Here is a 22,103-nt window from a genome sequence, read left to right on the forward strand (position 1 = left end):
AATTGAACCATACAGCTATCAATTATTCCAACCTTTGATATATAAGTTAATGAAGTTTAAACAAACAAAAAGTGTTGTATGAGCAATAAGCTCAGAAGCATCTAAGTGCCTTCCTTTAGCTCATTTCCGTTTCTTTATGCATAGCAAGTTTATCTTTAATCTCCCCAAGTCATCTGTCTTACAGCCATGTAACACAGTTCAAGAGTTAGAGGACAAGTCAAAATAATCTTGGGTTATTCACTCAACCTCTGCTGACACCATATAGCAAGGGTCTCTATAACCTCACTATTATATGTCAGTGATAGTAGTATTTCTAAAGTGTTCTTGGGCATGTAAGTACCACTTTTTCAGTCCATCTGTATCATTATATTGTCACTTACAATTAATTGACAGTTAACTTGTAATTTATTAACTAACTTTCAAACATAACTGAACTCTGTTTCAAAGGCTTGGTCTGAAATGTTCCCCAGCTAGAGCTATCTACTTGGACTTTGCTTTACTGAATCATTTATCCTGGTAGATGTAGTCATACTGTGTCATTGCTTTAAGTTATGTTGGAAATCACTTTGGCTTCATTTTAAGCATCCCATCCACAAAGAGAAATTCTGCTCTTGCGATTAGTCATGATGTGATTCTGTCTTCTCTTACATGCACATACACCTTGTAAAATGTTATAAGCTATGCCTTTTGACTATGGCCTATTGACTTTAAAAGACAATTTGAGATCAGGAATGATATTGGTGTTTTTAAGGTCTACCATGTGTTTTGAAGGTTAAAGTAAGAAGTGTGAAGAGAATAATCTATAAGAATCCCCATTCTGTTATTTATTACCTCGTTTACATTCACCTACTTTCTTAGTGCCGTTCCCTACACTCCACTTTTTTCTGTGTGTCTTTTCCCTTTCCGTGTGTGTGTGTGTGTGTGTGTGTGTAACAGAAACTACCTGTCTTCTTTATCTCTAGTTGTTTCTTGTTTTCCTTTCCCTTTACCCAACCCATCTCAGCCACTGAGAAGGAGTATCAACCTTAATAATTTCTGTTAAAGTGAATGTTTATCTCAGTTTGCTGTAAAGGAACAAAATGGGATGAGTGTAGCTGCTTTAGTGTTTGAATATGGTGACCCAAACATATACTGTCCCCAAATTCTAAGCCAACTAATTCACAGGAGTATGGGAGAGATAATCTGGATGAAACTAGCATAAATGAATTAGGTATAACATTTCTACTGTAAAATTTCTAAGTCATACAGTGACCCTGTGAAAAAACTATTTATAAAAAGAATATATGTACCTTTTTCACCTTAGTTGCATTAAAACATAATACTAATGAGTTCAGGGTTACAGATTTGTAAAGCCAGTTGCTTCACAGCCGTTCTATCATTATAGACTATAAACTAATCCTAAATATATTATTGCAGATATGTATGCAGGGGAGGACTGAAGAAGGATGTGTTGATGGTTCAAAATAAATCTATCAACAATGGTTCAAAATAAATCTATCAACAATTGAATGAGACTGATTTTAACAAAAATTATAATGGTCAGTCTATATTATACTAACAGTTTTGAATTTTAGAAGTTTTTTTAAAAATCAAGTGTCTCATTTTCAACATCAGTTTGTATTTTTCTTTCATTTTCAATAGCTTCTGTCTTGTTTTTTATATGTTCAGTGAAGAACATAGATAAGAAAAGAGAAAAAAATCACTCTTGAACTCCCCCATGTTAATTGTTAAAATTTAACAGAAATAATAAGTGAATTGAAGAAAAGAGAAAGTAGGAGTTTCCTTAGAGTTATAGAGTAAATAAAAAATAAAGAAGCATATATAGAAGGAGTAATTATCATTGAAGGATTCCTTATGTGGAAAAAATGTAAGAATAGCTAGTGTATAAGAGATTTAAGAGTTGGAAAGCTCTGCTGAATGAGTTTCTGCAGAGTTTGACTTCATTCTATTCCTCATTTAACAGCTGAGCAATTCAGGGCACAGCAAAGCTACCTGAAGCAGCCCTAAAGGATAGAGGGAGTAAGTTGGTTAATAGTTAAACTGTCAAGGACAGCAGTTACAATTTAGCAACATTCTCAGTTAATGTATTCTTAGTGGAGGAAAAAATAATGAAAGTATATGACTTGTAAACATTGGCACTGTGTTTGTTCTTAGACTAAAGAGGGCAAAAGAGTATCCAGATGATCCCAAATTCCAAATTTGAGAAGTCTACACTAAAAGGTTTATGGGTATTGGCAGCTTCATGTAAGTGTCCTTTGGTGAATCAGTTCCCTTTTATCTTTTCTTTTATAGTTCTCATTTTTAATGAAATGTTTCCAATATACAAAAATAAATAAATAAATAACACCCATATACTGACCACCTAGATTTAGCAAATGTTCATGTTCATGTAATTTCTTTAGATCTTTTAACATGTTTTTCTATTAAGGAATTGTGACAAAGCTCAAGTTCCCTTTGCTTAGAATTTTCATTATATAAGAACAATACATTATATGATAGAAAATTAGAAATATATGAGAAATATATTCTTTCCACATATATGGCATATATTAACCCTGCATTGGAATGGTACTACATTTCTCATCATCCCTTTTGCTCCTGTGACAAACTGATATGTTCCTGCTTATATTTTTTTAAAAAACACTGATTTAGTAGCATGATTTCAGTGATTTTTGGTATGTGCTAGTGGAGATAAAAATACACACACATACATGTACTATATGTATATGTATTGTTGAGAAGGAAAAATTTTTCTCTGACCTTCAAAGTTTCTTTTGGCTTGTCTAAGAATTAAATTGAAATGAGACAGATTAACAGGAGAAAAATTTAATTTTGTACATAAGAGAATTTCACATACTCAAGAGGTTCAAAGTCAAGTCAGAAATGTAAAATGAGGTATTTATGCTACCCTGAGCTAAGGAATGGGATAAGGGCTTGGGCTTCAAAAGGAAGGAAGGCAATTCACAGGGCAGTAAGAAGAAAAAGACCAGATGTTTCACGGGGCAGTAAGAAGAAAAAGACCAGGTGATTAGATGTTTGTCCTGCCATAGATATAGGTCACTCAGATAAAATTTATGTAATGTAAAAACTCTCATTCTGAGAAAGACCCCCAATTTAAATTCTTCTAGGTAGTTACAGGAGAGGCAGAAGTTTCTCTTAAGCCCACTGCGTCTTGATTGCCTTCAGCTCAAAATAGTCCATGTCTAAGTGGCACACTTTGAGGATATTTGTTCTAAGGATATTTGAACTCCTTCAGTAAGCTGTTTATATACTAGGTATGTGTGTATATATGCATGTGTGTGTGTGTGTATATGTATATGTATACATATACACACACACACATATATGATCATTTTCCTGTTTATTTTGCTGAGACAATAAATAAACTGGACAAAAGTAGGAGCTAAATCTCAAAAACTGCTCTTACGGACCCCAACCAAACCATAATACCATAGATCTATACTAGGAATATATAGGAAATCAAAAGGAACAAAACAGGAATGCAAAAGTAACAAAAAGAACTAACACTGAACCAAAACACCCCCCTGGCATGATTAATAACATTGTTCTGTTCCAAATGAAGCCCAATGTGATTTGGACATGAGTATTGATGATTGTTAAGCATAGAAGTTTTTTATAACTCAGCTTTCTTTAGTTTGCCCATGTGATACATTTTTTTAATAAACTTTGAAAATGCTTCAACACTTCTAATTAATTATAAATCCACTGTCTGAAGAATACTAACAAGTATAGTAGCTATCACAGATTAATAACAATATGGTATCACAAGAGCTTTTATGCAGAAATTTATAGTAAAACTTCAATCAAAAAAGTATTCTCTTTTATCGGAGATAACTTCATTGATTTTTATGAAATATCAAATTATTTTGAAAAGGCATTTTTATATACCACTTAGCTGGAACCCTAAGTCTAAACACATACCATGTCTCTTTTCATTACCAATCCTTGGCCTTTCTGACAAATTACAACACTCTTCTTTGGTCGGTTCCAGACTAAGAAGGATTGACGACAATAGTTCCAGTAGCTGACTTTTGATAGTTGGTATCATAATCATCATAGTCATTATCATTCTCACCTCTATTATTATCATCAGAGATAACATATTTATCCTTTATTAAATGTCAGGTATAGATCAAATGTTCTACCTGCATTAGTTTGTTTATTTAATTTTCAAAATAGTCCAATGAGGTGGAAACTCAATAAAGCACAAGCCTTTGCATACTACTAGCTTTTCCCTCAATCTGGGCAGTTCTTCTCTTTGATCTTCCTCTGGGTATCTCAGATCTTAACTCAAATGACACCTATTCAGAGAAATCTTTCTTGTCCACTCTATCTAAAATAGCTTTACCCACAGGGCCCCTGGATGGCTCAGTTGGTTAAGCGTCCAACTCTTGATTTCAGCTCAGGTCATGATCTCATATACATGGGACCAAGCCCCATATCAGTCTCTGTACTGACAGTGCAGAGTCTGCTTGGGATTTTCTCTCTCTTTCTCTCTCTGCCCCTTCCCCATTTTCTCTCTCTCATTCTTTCTCAAAACTAAATAAATTTTCAAAAAATAAAATAAAACAGTTTTACCCTATCAATCCCTTTACTATCTTTTATTTTCTTCATAAGCATTTATTGCTAGCTGAAACTGTCTTACTCATTTACATATTAAACAGTTTAAGTATTTATTATCTGTCTACTCCTATTAGAATATAAGTTCCATGGTACCAAGGTCCCTGTCAATCTTATTGATGTTTTACCCTACACCTAGATCTAAGCCTGGCATTGGGTAGGTGCTCAAGAAGTATTTTTTCAGTAAATGAATGTTATCATTATCCTGATTTTTGTAACATGTGAAAACCAATGCTTAAACAGTTGAGTAATTTATCCAAGGTCTGTAGTTACCATAACTTTATATTTTTTGTCTACTTCAAGAAGGATTCATTGCATATGCAAGTCTCTAACTTTAGCAGATCAAATTAGCACATGTTCCTGGACCTACAGCTATCAAGCTTAATTTGAAATAAAGATTGGCACACATCTAAAATAATCTTGCCTATCCTCTTCATCCTGAGAATGAGTTAAATAAATGTGAACTTACACTAGTATGAGGGAGTAGAACCAGGAATGTATATAGAGCAAATGCAAATTTTGCAAGGTAATTAAAGTGGGCTGGAATACCTCAAAATACTGATAAACCTAAATTTAACAATGTTCTAAGAATATCCCTTTTTCTTCAAAAATTTTTACACATGGCTATTTAGCTTTTTCTATTTAAAAAAGTCTAAGAGGAAACTTCAATCAGAAAATATAATGCTTAATTACATAGTAATTCATGGCCAATATATTTACATTGAATTTCTTTTATTTTAATGGGTTGTTTTCTTTCCCTCAAGAATTTTTCATGATTGAATCTTGACCAAATAAAGTTCGTTTTCAAGCTGAGTTTTCACTAAATGGATAAAAAAGAAACTACAAAAAATTTTTGTGTATTAAGCCTTGGAAATTATATTTTAAATCAGACGCTTAAAAGATATAATGTATATCTCATGTAAATTTATTCCATTTTTAATACGGTAAACCACTATTTTAATATTATAGTCAAGACAAAATCTACAGTCCATTTGAAAGTGACTACAGAAGGTATTTCATACAATCTTAAAAACCAAAGGTATACACTAGGGAACAAACTCAAAAATAAGCTAGAATTCAGTTAATAGACAAATTCTATTAATAGGTACTCCCAAGCCATAAATTTCTCAGGTAAAATTGTGAAAGACTTTGAAATAGACAAGACTTATTTTTAGCTGTCTTGTCTAGGGTACCCTTCTGGATCGTCTTCTCCCTTTGAGCTATTGTACAACACTAAATTGTAATATGTAAATAGTCATGGAAGTTATTCTAATCCATAGGAATAAACATCATGTGTATTTGGAGATGCAAATGATTTTTGTTCAATTGATCTGAAAGTTCATGTCAACATTCCTGATGGCCCATGTGTGTGAGGTATTTTTAATTCTTTTTTGAACCAATGGGAACATTTTTCTGGTTCTCTTACTAACACTTAGATAGAAATCTTTGACACATGTTCATTTTATATTTGTATGAGAGTCACGAGTTTACCTTTTTTTTAAAAAAATTAACTTCTAACACAGTTATCCCTTCTTTATAAGCTAAACATTTAATTTTAATGGCAATGGATTTTCTGCTTTTCCATTTGATTTAGCCCAGACATCCAAAACTTGAGAATTCAGAGAAAATGCAAAGGGCATGTGTAAGGTAAGCAAGAGTCTAATAATATCAAACTACATCTGTAAACTGTTTATTACTTGGTTAGGTCATAACAGGCTTGATTAACATAGTATATACCACACATGGTTACAGTATAAGGCTTTAGAAAATTTAGTTCTTATCTCCAGTCCTCAAAGGAACATCCTAAACATTTTCTAACCCACTGCTGTTTTACTAATATAGTATAGAAATGTCTTTGCCTTTGCATATCTTCCATGTGCCTTAGGTGTACTAGTTAAACATTTAGAAAAATAAAAACTGCAGTACAACAGCCTTTGAGAAAGGAAAACTATATAGCCAATTCTTATATGGTGTATTATACTCAGTAGGAGCAGTAGTAGTTGTCGTTTTTAATGAATAAGTAAATGATATGACATAACATTTAAGAATGTGTTAGGGGAAGAAAATAATTTTCCATCTACCTTTCTGAGTCCTTGGCTAAGACCTTTTGTAACCAAAGACAGATTAACAAGAGATAAACAAAAAGAAGTTTATTAAAATGTATACCTCATATATATCTGAGAGTAACTCCCCAAGATAGCCTAAACCACCAACTTAAATACCATCTTTAGCCAAAGACAAAATTGAGTGGAGGCAGAGAGGCCAGTTATGGGGAGGTTACCAGAAAAAAACACAGTAAATAAGAGTAATGTTTATTAAACAGATTTGTATCTATGTCGTTTCCATTGATAATATTCTCTTCAGGTACAGAGAGGGAGACAATCTTATATATTTCTTTTATAAATATGAATTTCCTTTACCAAAGGGTAACTTCCACTCTCTTTTCAGAACTTCTTGTGTCTAGTGTTTCTCAAAATAATCAGCTTAAAAAATCTTTATACCAAAAAGGTACATTTTGGAGGGGCATATTCTGCTCCTCCTTATGTGCCACCCCAAAATATAGCATATTGATTATTTTGAGTTAAAGTAACTTAAGAAACAGCCAGTTCAAGAAGGATACTCTAACCCTCCTTTGTCCCCCTGAAAGCAGAAATAAATCTCCCATGTGAAAGGACCCTCCCTGTACTGGAAGTGTTGAAGGCATCCTTATCACCAGAAATAGGGAATTTAGCTCCGAGAAAGCTATATAAACAAACCTTGTTACTTCACTAATCTACTCCCCTAACCCCAAACCCCTTTGTCCTGTCAATTCTTCACAGATTTATTCTTTCTCTATCTCAAAGGTACAAAAGCTGATTGTTTTGGTCACTTCTTTGAGCCTTATGTCTCTGGGGCTTCTGTACATACAAAATTAAATTTGTTTTTCTCCTGTTAATCTGTCTTATGCCAATTTAATTATTCCACCTGCCAAAGAACCTAGAAAAGAAGAAGGGAAAACGTTTCCTTGCCTACAGCATATTCTGCTACCCTTAAATGAAAACCAAGGAGAATATTAAATCTAGTTAAAAACTCCGTACTCTTAAAACTCATGTTTAATGAAAGCCAATGTGACTTTCTTCCAGAAGTGCCAGAAAATGATAATAATTACAAATGCTTAATAATTCAAAGTTTTATATTATTAACTATATTCGTCCTTAAGGCTCTAGTTCATAAACCCATAAAGTTCATGGTTTTTTTTTTTTAACTTTCTATTCAGATACTTGAAGTAATCTTACTTGATCTTATTTTTGAGAGCAACTATTGTTGCTCTTGTTAGCAAAAGAAATTAGCTAACATTCTGAATTACAGGTCCAGAGTATCATCCAAACAACAGTAACAACAAACACAGTAATAACTAACACCTATATACCATTCACACTGAGCCAGATACTCTTCTACTCAAACACTTGACACATATTGTCTCACTTTCTTCATAAAAATCCTATGAGATAGGTATCGCTGTTATTTTATATAGTAGAAAACAAAGACCTGAAAGAGATTGTAACTTACCTACTGTTACACAACTAATAATGGTAGAGCCAAGATTCAAATCCAGGCAGGCTGTCTCCAGAGTGCTACTCCCCAAACTGCCTTTCACCATACCAGTTTTCCTTCACTCCTGCATCCACCTGCCTATTCTGAGTGGTTCTTATTGCTACGAGAAATAGTCAAGAGCAAAAGACAATGAAAATTCAAGGTCTGATTAGGAATGCACTGATTGCCACTGGTAGGCTAGAAAGATAGGGTCATTTACTGGTGTACAGAGAAATGAATTTGGAAGTCAGGAAGGCTAAGTTTCATTACTACTTTACTGTTTGATCTAAAGCCAGTAACAACCCCTGCTTTGTCATCTCTAGAGTGAAGACAAGTTACACTATAAAATAATTAATTATTCATCTAAAGATTGAGAAATGGTGTCAAGAATAATCTGAAATCCCTACCAGCCAAAAACTAGTTTATTCAGTTTAGTCTGAATAAATATATTCAGATGATTAGATAGTATATATCCCTTATATTTATCTAATTCAACGTCAAAATTCTCAGAACAAACATCAACTCAAAAATATTGTTGGTACCAAAGAGAGACCAGCCTGAGATTTACAATTTTCTTAAAATCATTGTGAGTGACTCAATTTAGAATTAAAGCTTTATTGATAATACATTAAGGATATTCACCATTGATATCTGAATTTGTATTCTGTTGAGTTATGGTGATAACCAGTTCTGTTCTTAGTTATGTTCTGCATATCATACTATTCTCTTTGAGAATAAGGAACTCACCAAGTTACCTATAAAGCAGCATAAATAGGCTTTTGATTTTAAGTGTTAATTATAATTCATTTCACCAACTGTGTAACCTGCTATAGTTCCAGCTTCTTTTAGAAGAAGTCAATACTGAGAAAGAAAAATTCTTCACATTTACCTAGAAATTAAGAAAGCTCAGTGGAATTTAAGATAATAATAATTCATGTAACAGTGGGGAAACAGTTACAAATAGTCCTCTGGAAAAGATTGTAAAATTGTATTGCTTACAGATACTGTGTGCCTGAAAAGGCTTATGTTATACATAGATAATAGCTTTGTTGCTCTTATCTGTGTTCACCACATGACTAAAAGTTCAAAAAATAATTAGTTGTGGATAAATACGTGTGTGTGTGTGTGTGCGTGTGTGTGTGTGTGTGTGGAAGTTCACGTTTTGTTAGGGAGTTTTAAATGTGATGACTTTTAATGATTATTCCATGTAATTAAATATCTAAACCAATGGGAAAAGAGCAAGTGAAGCAGAAACTTTTTATAAGCCTGAGCTCATAACTTTTTGATAACCATATTTCTTTTTGTTTCTTAGATGGGCTATTAAATGGGCAATTGGTTAATTTCATTACCAATTTTATATAATTGTTCTCAAAAAAAGAAAAACTTCTTTTATATATGATTTGCCAAAGAGCAGCAGATGGATGTAGGAGAGATTTCTTAGAGCAACAAAATCCTAGAGATAAAAGGAAGCTTGGAAATTGTCTATTTCAAAATTTTTTAACCTTTTTTCTCCTATGGAGCCATTTGGAAATCTGGTAAAGCCTACAGACTTCTTTTCAGAAAGTACTTTTAAATATATAAAATAAAATATGTACAATTACAAAGACTAATGAAATTAAAATCATAGAAATATCTATAAAAAACAAATTGTGTAATAATACTGCCTCTTTCAAAATGCACTAAATAACAAAATCTAGCAGCAAGTCATTACACTACTGTAATTTGAAATCTTGGTCAATATGAACAATATTTTAAGACATCCATAATAATTTGAAGTAATAGATCCTGCTAATATTACTATGGTTTGTCTCCTAAGCTCATAATGAAAGAAATTAATAAAATTTAATTAGGTTGGTGAATATAAAAATTTTAATTTTTTTCTCCATCCCAGTAAATGAACTCCTTACTTTTATCCACAGGTTCTCTCAAGGGCTCCTATCATCCTCAGTTGAAACCCCTGGAAACATTCTCATTTTGCAGATGAGGGAACTAAGTCCCATAGAATTAAGATAGCTTGAGTAAAATCATACAACACAGCATTAGATTAATCCTTGCAAAGGTAACTTCAGACTTTAACTCAGCCTTTTTCTGAAATTTTAGTCTAGAAATTGGCAATTATAGTCTGTCATTTGTCACTGACGCATGGCATGATATGGAGCAAATTCTTTATTGTCATTGTACCTCAGATTCTACCTAAGTAAATGTAAGTGACTTGAAATCTACATAAGGATAATAATAATGACTTAGACTTGTATTGTTCTTTTTCATTTATAATAGTTTTCACTTTCACAAACAATATCCTACTTACTTTTCCCCATTTTATGGATAAGAAAATTAAAACTCCAAGATGTTAAATGTCATGTCTGAGGTCACACAGCTAAGAATAGAAAAAACCAACATCAGAAACCATACCACTAGACTCCAGAGTATCATGCTGCCTTTCATGTCATAAAGCAAAACTCTGAGTTCCTCAGGTGAATATGTGTTGTGGTAATATAAATCTAATTAAATACAAATGAATTGTCATTAGGTTCAGATGAGCCAAATACTTGTACCCTAATTTATCCAGATAAAGTGATGAATGAATGGAACTATGGAAAGAGCTTTTCTAAACCAATTCTCCATTTTTGATATAAGAATTGAGATGGTAAAGAAATAGAATTTTAAAAGTCTGAGATTGTAGAGTTGTTGGCTTAATGTTGTTTAAATCAAACCTTTCTTTCCTTCTGTTTCTGGGTAGGCTGAAGAGGCAAGTAATCTAAGTACATGCCAATGAGGTCCTTTTTTCTGTCCTCTTAAGCTTTATTTTTATGAGTAAATGGTATTCAAAGAAGTTTGTTCTTTCAGAGGCAAACTGCTCTTAAATAAGTTAAGTAGGGTAGAAAAGTCAAAGTCAAAGAGCCAAACTACATCAAACATCTCTATCATCGCTGCCATTCTAGTGACCTCACCATATGAGATATAGAATGTCCTTTTCTCTTAGAAAATAAGGAGTCTGCTTAACCTGACCTAAAATTTTTGGTGTAGAATAACCGTTATTGGACTCCAAATGTCACTGTTTGATTAACCTTAAATAATATTAATAATGTGTTTTCCAAATTCTGAAGATCATTCTGTAGGGAATTCAGATATGTCTTAGCTATAATCCACATGCTTTCTTATATTACATTTCTTAATATGAGCCCACCCAGCTAAGTAAAAATCATTCTTAAGATAGTACAGGAGTGACTGTGATCATACTTGTACTATAAAAAATAAATTTTAATGTGCTGAGTTTGAAAAAAAACTATGATTACTACAAAATAAACATTAAGAATTAGCAAATGTTTACTCTGTACAGAGCACTATATTTGACATAGTAGGAAATATAAAGAGAATTAAAGCCATATCCTTTCCCTCCAAGAACCTGTAGTACATTTGGGGACCCACATCAATAATTGGAATATAAATAACTATGGTAACTCATAATATAAGTTCAGATAAGAGGCTTTAAGAATTTAGGTAAACCTAAAACTAGAATCTGGTGATTGATGGTTGTGCAACCATGGGGATTTATTACAATTCATCAAACTGTATACGTAAGATGGGTGAATTTTATGGTAGGTAAATTGTATTTCAATAAAGAAATTAAAAGAGTGTCCCAGCTAAGTGGGACACTTAGCTGGCTCAATAGGTAGAGCATATGACTCTTGATCTCTGGGTCTTGAGCTCAAACCCCACATTGGATGTGGAGCCTACTTAAAAATAAATAAATAAAAATTTGAAAAGAAAGAACTTAGGGAAAGAAGAAATAACTTCTGATTAAGGAACTTTTGGAATAGTTTTTGCAGCTGACACATTTTAAGCTAGATCTTAAAGGACAAGTAGTATTTGGATCAGAAAATAAGCAAAAGGTATTCCAGACAGAATAAATAGCTCATTTAGTCTAAAAGCTCAAGAGTACAAGAAATATTCTAGAGGAGCTAGTTCAGACTTTCCTGCAAGCCTTAGATTTTACATATTCTTTATAAAAGTTTTATATATAAGTTATATATATAAAACTTGCTTTCCTACCAATATGTATGGCCATATGGCTATGACATTTCCAAAGTTTTGGTCAATCTCTCTTGGAAAGCGTATAACTGTACATGGGTTTTATTTCTTTTGGGGGTTCAGAAAGAAGACTTTGCCTCCATTTTAGCTAATGATCAAGTTACAATGAGGAGGATATAATTATAATTATTTTACAACTGTCAGTTCCTCCACTGATCATAACATCATAACTGACATTTGTTTCTATCTTTATAGCTTAAAATCCTTGATACATGTCTTATTTCCTTTGAGCCCTTTAACAATCTTTATTTCCCCCGCAAGGAAATGGAGATTCAAGGAGGGCCTAGAGCCTAAAATAATAAAGACATGCTAAAGGGAAGGTCAGGATATTCTGGTTTGCTAAGAATAGATGAGGGAGAGGAAATGGTAATATAAGTAAATAATCTTTGCATTATTAAAACTCTAACTAAATTTCATGTCACATATGAATAAAAAAATAGATGAAGTTAACTATTATTATCAATAATAGGAAAGCAAAGTTGACGTTTTTTCTAAGGAGCTGATATACCCTATTGACAGGAACAACCCATGTTAAAATAAGTTTTGACAGTAGAGAAGAGTACATAGGAAATTTAGTAACAGTTTCTAAATAGGTAGTCTTTGTTGTGGTTTGTCTTTTAAAATGTAAGAAGATTAAAATTTAAATTATCTTTCTACACCATTGCCATAGAATTTCTCAAATTACATAAGTAAGCAGATATACAGAAGCTTAATTTCTAATTTAAAATGTGACTGCTGACCAGTAAAATGATGCTAAAAATAGAAAGATAAGGCTTTCTTAATGTCCATCAAAGACAACTTCTTTAGTTCTCGACTTTGACCCCATATGACCAACCGCTCAGAATTTTTCAGTATGAACCATATTGTATAGACTTATTCCTAATATTTGCAAGGAGAAAGAATACATATTAGCCTGGTGAGCAGCAAAATTGAGGCAGTTTTTATGTAACCTGAGTTGTGCTAACCTGCAATCAAATGTAATCTCCATTTTAATATTTATACATCTTTATATTGTTATGAATCTATTCTTAACATGGGCTTTATTTTATTTGTTTCTCTCCTCCCTCACTTCTGTGAAATGCAGAAGGGAAAGGATGTTTGTTATTCACACATTGTACCCCACTAACTGGTGTTACACATCTGGCTTCCACTGGAGAGCCCCTGACATCGCAGGGAACGGTGATCAAAATTCTACACACTAGCTTCAAGCTGGGGGCTCATAGCTACTGCAGCATTGAAGGGGGTCTTTTCCTGGCTTCTTTAAAATAAGCATGGTGATGGGATGGTTTAAGGGAAGAACACCTCTCAAATCACATGACCACTGCTGCGCTTCCGTGTGTCCTGCTTTCTTCATAACAGCTTGGCACTACATTTTTTCCCTGTATCTTAATGGTTTTGTGTGTGTACGAGTGGGATGGGGTGGGGAGACTTGTCAGTGGATGGTTATCCATTATGCATGCATCTTTCAGTGTTAGAGTGATGTGCCTTCCCTTATGTGTCACAGATTATAGTCTCACAGATTAAATATTCTGTGTTCCTGAGAGATTGGACTGTCTCTCTTATTGGTGTGAGATTCATGTGTTTTGATGTTTACCCCCTCAATTGTTCTTCATGCTGCATTAAACATAAGTTGAAATGTTCTCCCATAAGAGTTAGCTTTTCATGTTGGGCTGAAAAAGTCTTCATTTCTGTGTAGCAATTCATGTTATTATAACCTATGGCTTTCAATTGTACCTCCCATAATGAAGAGCTGACTTTAAACACTGTGCTATTCTTGTTATGACCTAAGCATAAGGTAAGTCACTTCTCTAACTGTATTTAAAGATTGTGGTTGTTTGTTAAAATTTTCTCAGCTTTGTTTAAAGCATTTTCACTTTTTTTCTTTACCATTATTACATGCTCTCCCCCCCTTTTGTTTTCTGTTTCATGGCTTAAGATTTCTACTGTACAATGTGATCTTCAGCAAAAATTATATTATACATGTAAACACATGTTGAAATAAATTAAATGAATTATTTGATGTCTGAAAGCAGTCTTGATTAGTAAATGAATACCTATGTTTTCAGTAAGTCTCTTGTGTTTTTCTTTTCCTCCATTGACTGTAATATAATAAATGCTGTTTCTAGACATTATTTTAGTTTAATTCCAGTTCAAAGGGGGTTAATTTTCAACACCATAAAGTTAGATGTTAATTGTAATAAAATAACATAATCCAATAAAATAAAGTAATAGATAATCGAACACCATACCTTTCATTTTTAATCCCCAATAAATTTGTATTAGGTCAAAATGTCAATTTTATTTTGTTTTTCAGACTTCCCTTTGTTTTTTGTTTTTTGTTTTTTGTTTTTCCATTGACTAAAAAGCCAGTGTAAGATTTAAAAAAAAAAAAAGCGAACTGTAAAACTTGGGACAAACCTGTGCTACCTTCTTTCTAATCCATATATATGAGAATAAGAACAGTAATCGTTTCTTGATTTTATTTTTTCAAGTAAATCCCATTACATTGTGAGTTAGGTAAAAATCTTCATATTGGGATTTTTAAAAATTAGATAAATATTGTAAAGGTGACCAGTTTCATGGTATAAGAGAGAGGGGCATCACTTTTGCATATATATTTTTAATATCTTAAAATTATTTTTCTCATTTTTTAATATATACTCAAGATCACCAAAGTAAAGAAGTTCATGTAATCATTGATTTTAAGTGATTTTCCTCAAATCTAGGTCAAATAGCCAGTGTAATGTAAATGAGAAAACATTGGTTACACTGCTGTTGGCAATTTGTGAACCAAAATGAATACTCACATTCCAGAAACTGAATTATTTTTTATCACCCAAATTTCTGCAAAATATATAGTTACGAACTCAGGTGCCACAAAACAAGACTTTGGGTTTCATTATTAAATTCATGCTATGAACATTTTTTTTAATTTTTTAGCCACCTAAAGTAGGAAGAGGGTTTTTTGTTGTTGTTGCTGTTTTGGTTTGGTTCAGCTTTTTGGTAAAGCTAGCTAGTTCTTCACCACCATTTCCATTTAGACATTATCTAAATCTGTTGAAACATTTGACGAGACAATTTGAACTACTCATCTGAAATGCTCTGTTCATTATAAATCTCTTGTTTCTATCCACACACTAGCTCCACTCTAAATTGGAAGGGCTTAAAGATGAACTCTGGAGGAATAGAGGCTACGACTTAAGAGTAACTATTACTGATCAAAGGAGCTGCTTTCCATTCGCAAACATTGCTTTGCGCTATGGGTTTGGGCTCCTTCTGTTTCTACATCTTGTTGAAGACTTTCTTGACTTCCATTTGACTTCCTTGAACTCTGTTTTTGTCTTTCAGCATTATCCCCTTTTTTTTCCTTCTCTCTCCCAGATTTTTCTCTCTATTAGCTTTCTCTTGTGTTCCCTGAACTGCTTTTAAAAATGTAGTTTAACTCTTTATTAAGCTTGTCTATTAATTTGTCTATTAGTGTTTGTTTCTTTTCTCCTTTAGGGCTGTAGTGGTATAGTTACACCTATTTTCATTCCATGGTGTACAAACTTGCTTATTTATTTTGCAGCAAGTTCATTAGAGATTCTTACTCTCTTAGAATGAATTTTCAATAAGAAATAGCAGAACATTTTGCATTCACATATTGGCTCCTTCTATAAACCCATACTTTCTTTTCTCTTGTCTAGACTTATTTCCCCAAACCTCTCTTTCTTCTTTTTCTTTTTCTCACTCTCATGTCTTTCTCCCTGTATTTTTGTTTTAAGTAGTCATTAATTATTTTCCTTTCCCATTTGGTCCATAATTGTTTTTCAATAGAACTTCTGAGTAAAAGAATGTAAGAATATTATCTCCCAGATTAGCTTCTTCATTCTAGTGTAGCTTATAACTAACTAAACAATCTGGGCCAAAAGGGAATAACTTTAACATCTGGAATTATTTTTCCCTTTTTTCCCCTTTTTTTGGTGTGTGTGTGTGTGTGTTTTTCTTGTGTGTATGTTTGTGATTTTTTTTTATTGTTGCTGTTTCTTTAAACATTAACAATTGTTCTTTTCAGGGAAGGACAACCATAACCCACCCTAAGTTGCAACATTTCTTTCATAAGTTGTTTCATTACAATAGTAGATTGTGTTAAGCAATAGAAATTAATTTGTTGTATATATATACATTTGGGGCAAGCTGCTGGGGAGTGGGAAAAAAGAGGTGTGCAGTTTAAATACAGTTTCCTCAGATATTAACAAACATGTATGTCATCCAATGTGGCTTTTGAATTCAACACTTTTGTAACATTTAAAAGAATGTTCTGCTTGGACATCAACTTTTTGCATCAAAGCATAAGGGTTTCTGATTGATAAACTTTATTCACACCTAAGAACTGGTAAATAAATGAGTTCAGTTTTATTGATTCCCAACAAAGCATCTTTCATAGCCAATATTATAACCAATTATTATAATCAGTAAGTAACAAAAGTCATTGGAATCACACATTAATATTATATATGAGGATTTCTCTGTTTTCCCCTTATCAATGTGTACAACTAAAATTACTACAATGGAATATTTTATTACAACTTTATTACCTGAATTGCATTATTAGTCTAGTCAAGAGTTATCACAGTGCCTTAAGATTAGGGGTCTGTATTCACACCCGAATACGTTGTAACATTTTTTTCCATATACTAATTTCAGTACACATCAATAAAAAATTGCCTTTGGTTTTGCCTCTGTGCCATTTATAATGTTGTACCCCCAGTTTTTTTCAGAAGTCTGCTCTTTCTTTACAGTAAGAAAAAGACAAAAAATAGGAAACAAATGTAATATATTTTTACTACTATGTTTTGATATCTGAGATACATTGAGCCTTTGCTCCTAAACCTCAGGAGCTTGCCCATTAAGTATGCATACATATCTGGCTATCTGTGTTTTGAGCCCTAAATTACTGAGTTTATGCTCTCTTTGCAGGTCCAGTCCAGGTGCAGCAGCAAGGAGAACATTCTCAGAGCCAGTAAGTATGCCATCATTTCAGATGGACTATAAGACTGTGGTTCAACAGGAAGGAGAGCTTTAAAATGTTTTGGTGAAAGAATGAAAAAGAGCATTTTGGGTCAGTTTATATAAATGTTAGGGTTTTTACCTCTTAAGAATATTATCAATATGTTAATGAATATTGCCTTCATTCCAGTTAGTTCTGGAAGCCTACACCAGAATTTTGATAGCACTTATAACTAAGATTGTAATGAGTTCCTCAATGATTCTGTGATTAGAACCCTCTTTAACTGCCCCACTGCCAAAAATCATTTGAAAATAGACTAACTGAAAATAATAATATAAATCCACTATAAGCATCTAACTTTAAAAAAAAAACAAGTGACTCTTAAGAGGAGTTGTAATCATCTTGTAAATACAAATTCATTCCTGAAATATCCTACTTTCACAAGCAGCATGTTTTCAAACATAGTGCCATGAAACAAGGATGAAGAAACCTTAATTTTATTTTTTTTGTTTGATCACTAATAACATTAACTTGAAAGTCCTTTAACTTTGTGTATTATTCATGTTTCTATCTTATAAAAAGGAACTGTAAATAGCTTTTCCTTACCTGTATCCTTGAAATGATATAACATGGGGAGGTTGTGCCTTAAAAGTTTGGGGATCCTAAGAGAAAAGTACTATATAAATGCTAATAATTTAATATTGTTCTCTGTCATTTAAAATTAATGACATCATCCTATCTTCTCCCTGATCTTTATCAAGAAATGAAGTTCAGGTGGGCCATACGTAACTAAATGGGTCTCTTGCATACCTACACCACTGGGAATTTTAGTAAACAGGATGATTTTCCAGTAGAATATCTGTATTTTTTTTAACTGTTACAAAAGTAATTGGAGAACTTCAAATAGATAAAAATGCATGTTTTGTTTTATTTTCTTCAGTGTAACTTTTTCCCATTTCTGTGTTGTGAATCTGTTATGTTAGCTTGAAACCATTGAGCTGGTAAGCAAGCACACTGCAATTACTTGCCCAGGACTTTTATATTAAAGTTGTATAAAAATAAATTGAAGCAAACAGATTTTACTGGTATACCACTGTAAGTTTCCACAACATTTGACAGACAAGTGACTTGAGGGAGGCTCTTCAATATAAGAAATGTAACATTCTGTAATCCCTTGCTAAGACCTAAGGTTGAGAGAAACCTGAGTCAGGGGAGTGATGATATAATATTCACTAAAATAAAACTATGCAGATAAATGAGCTTTTAAAATGACATTTCTGATGATTACTGTATGATTTCTATTTATTGTTGATCCCAAGATGATGATGGATCATTGATAGTGATTATGATGGTTAGGAACAAAAATAATTTCTTACTGACAACAGATTTCTTTGAATCTTCTTACACCTTTATCATGGATTTTTGTGTTGTTAGAACGTCTTTCATTTCAGTTATGTTCTTACTGGCTTATAGACTATTAATCACTTTGGATGGACGTCACAGTGGTCCAGGTTTTCCTGATCATGTTTTCTTAGGATGTCATAGTCATGTACATGGTCCATATAGCCATTTAGATCTATATAGAGACCCCATCCAACATTGTAACCTATCTATAAGTTTAAGGTCTTTCCTTTCAACACCACTTTAGTAACTCGTAGTCATGCTCATAGCCACACCCAAGGCTCTTTCATCACCATGAGCTATTCTACCTCTGAACTTTTTTTTTAATTTTTTTTAAATTTTTTTAACGTTTATTCATTTTTTGATAGAGAAAGACAGAGCGTGAGTGGGGGAGGGGCAGAGAGAGAGGAAGACACAAAATCCGAAGCAGGCTCCAGGCTCTGAACTGACAGCACAGAACCCAACACAGCACTCAAACCCACGGACCATGAGATCATGACCTGAGCTGAAGTCGGACACTTAACCGACTGAGCCACCCAGGCACCCCCTCTACCTCTGAACTTCTTAACTTCAATATCTAATTGCTTATTTAGTCTGCTTTAATCACCCTTAGTTTCATCCTTTGCCTTGTACTACTATATTGCAGTCATATAGACCTAATTAGCAGTTCCTCATTCTCCCACTGCTGTGTTCTGCCTCTATTCTTTTAGGAGTACTCTTTCCCCCACTGCATAAAGTATCCATTCCCCTTGTTTTCCTAGGAAATATTTTTTTTTAGATTTATTTATTTATTTTGAGAGGGGGAGCACAAGAAAGGGAGGGGCAGAGAGCTAGGATGAGTGAGAATCCCAAGGGAGAATCCCCAGCTAACAGCACAGAGCCTGATTACCAGCCCCACAGGGCTCAGTCCCACGAACTGCAAGATCATGACCCTAGCCAAAATCAAGAGTGAGACACTTAACCAACTGAGCCACCCAGGCGTCCCCTAGAAAACTCTTATTTATCCTTCAAGACTCCGTTCAAGTGTGAGCTCCTCGGAGTTCTCTCTCAGCAAGGTAACTATCATCATTTTTTCATTTATTTACTGAGTTGCCTACTCTTATGGAAAACATTTCCAAAATATTGTCAAGGGTGAAGAAAACTATACAAGTATACCTCAGAGATATTACAGATTTGGTCCCAGACCACTTACAATAAAGTGAGTATCGCAAAAAAGCAAGTCACATGTATTTTTTTTGTTTCCCAGTGCATAAAAAGTTTACATTATACTGTAGTCTAGTAAATATGCAGTAGCCTTACATATAAAAAAAATGTATACACCTTAATTTAAAAATACCTTATTGCTAAAAAATGCTAACCATTCTCTGAAATTTCAGTGAGTTTTAATCACTGATCACAGATCACCATAACAAATATAATAATGACGAAAAAGTGTGAAATATTGAGAGAATTGCCAAAGTGTAACACAGAGACATGAAGTGAGCAAATGTTGGAAAAATGGCACCAATAGACTTGCTTGATGCAGGGTTGCCGTATACCTTCAACTTGTTAAAAACCAAAAACAAAATAAAACAAAACACAGTATCTGCAAAGCACCTTAATGTGAAATACAATAAAACAAGATATGCCTGTAATCAACTTCTTTGTTAGCATACATAGAAATTTGTCAAAGCAAAACATCATCAACAGATCCTAGAAAAAAGAACAGTTATAACTTAACTTCTAAGATTAAAAGTTAGAGTTTTTCTAGAATTATCCAAGGAGGAGTTAACGTTGGTAATGTTTTTCTAAGTAAGAACTTTCCTTTGGCGCCTCAAAAATGTCATCAAAACAACCTGTTGATAATAAACCTGAGTTTATTCTTCCTGTGGTCTTTTAAGGTTTGCAGCGTAATTCCACCTTGACGGGAGTGTCCACACACACACACAACACCAAGCACTTTTCAGACACCAGCAGGATGTCCAAGAATTCAACTCAATTCTGACACCATCTACTCAAAAATAGCATCATATTCCACAGGTTAAGGATTCAGTCCTACAAGACTGCTGTCCATATTCCACTTCAGATGCCATTTTCAAGCCCCAGGCTGTTAACATGTGCTTCTGACCAACTGGCTATAGATTGAAAGTTCCAGTGACCTCCTCCTTAGGTTTCATTAATTTTCTAGAGTGGCTTGCAGAACTCAGGGGAGCACTTACTTTCATTTATCAGTTTACTAAAAGATACGATAAAGGCTACACATCAAAAGCCAGATAAAGAGAAACATAAGGCAACGTCCAGAACAAAGGAGCTTCTGTCCTTGTGGAGCTTGGTGCCTGGCTCTGAGGCACATGGAAGCATGCTAGCTCCCCAGGTGTGGAAGCTCTCTGTAAAAGAAGGACCCAGAAGCTCTTCTTCTTGGGTTTTTATGACGACTTCATTACATAGTCATGATTGACTAATTCATTGGCCACTAGCTGATTCAACCTCAGAGGCTGGGGGAGTAGGACTGAAAGTTCCAACCCTTTTTTTTTTTTAATGTTTATTTATTTATTTTGGGAGACAGAGCAGGGAAGGGCAGAGAGAGAGGAGAGAGAGAATCTCAGGCAGGCTCCGCACTGTCAGCATAGATCCTTATGCAGGGCCCAAAATCACGAACCATGAAATCATGACCTGAGCCAAAATCAAGAGTCAAATGCTCAACCAAATAAGCCACCCAGGTGCCCCTGAAAGTTCCAGCCCTTTAATCACATGAAAAATCACTTGGTCCTCCTGGAAACGAGCCCCTGCCTTAGGATGGGGTCTAAAAGTCACCATGATTAATAATAAGATACTCATTTCATCCTAAGGCTCTGAGGTATTCTCAAGAACTGTGGATGAAGACCAAATATATCTGAGGAATATATTTTGGTCTTCTGAATGAACAAATATATATTTCTTATAAATTTTATATCACATACGATACGGGAGAATACCACTTCAACAAAATCATAGTCTCAACTAATACTTTCTCAGAAAGGGAAGGACAAACTCAGGATACCTAGGAGATTTTTTATTTAAAGCAGATCTTTTAATGTAAAGCTTGATTAAAATTAAGGATTGTTATATAATCATCTCAGAATCATGGACATAGCAAGGCAAGGGATTCTGAGAGTCTTGGTATGTAAATTGTCTTTTGATAATTTCTATTTTTTAGAGTTTATTTATTTATTTTGAGAGAGAGAGAGAGAGATAGAACAATGGGGGAAGAACAGAGAGGGAGAGAGAGAGAATCTCAAGCAGACTATTTAAAAAGTTCTAGAATGAGTAATGAAGTTACTTGTAACTTCTGTCTTTTAGGAGAGATTTTTCTGGAGTAGTGAAGTTATGTTAATAAAGACAATGGAATAGTAGTTATGCTAATAAAGACAGAAAGTTGTGTACTTAT

The 22,103-nt window shown here is 33.5% G+C and overlaps 1 protein-coding gene across 3 annotated transcripts in view; it reads left to right on the plus strand.

Annotated features, from left to right (window-relative positions):
* The window catches only part of GPHN (gephyrin), a 632,007-nt gene that overhangs the window by 459,461 nt on the left and 150,443 nt on the right, over positions 1 to 22,103 (plus strand). For all 3 annotated transcript variants that reach the window (XM_042989931.1, XM_042989933.1, XM_042989932.1), the window contains one exon: positions 17,266 to 17,308. In XM_042989931.1, coding sequence (XP_042845865.1) covers positions 17,266 to 17,308 — 43 coding nt within the window. The remainder of the gene's footprint in view (positions 1 to 17,265; positions 17,309 to 22,103) is intronic.

The sequence above is a fragment of the Panthera tigris genome, chromosome B3, assembly GCF_018350195.1.
Source record: "Panthera tigris isolate Pti1 chromosome B3, P.tigris_Pti1_mat1.1, whole genome shotgun sequence".
Taxonomy (NCBI): domain Eukaryota; kingdom Metazoa; phylum Chordata; class Mammalia; order Carnivora; family Felidae; genus Panthera; species Panthera tigris.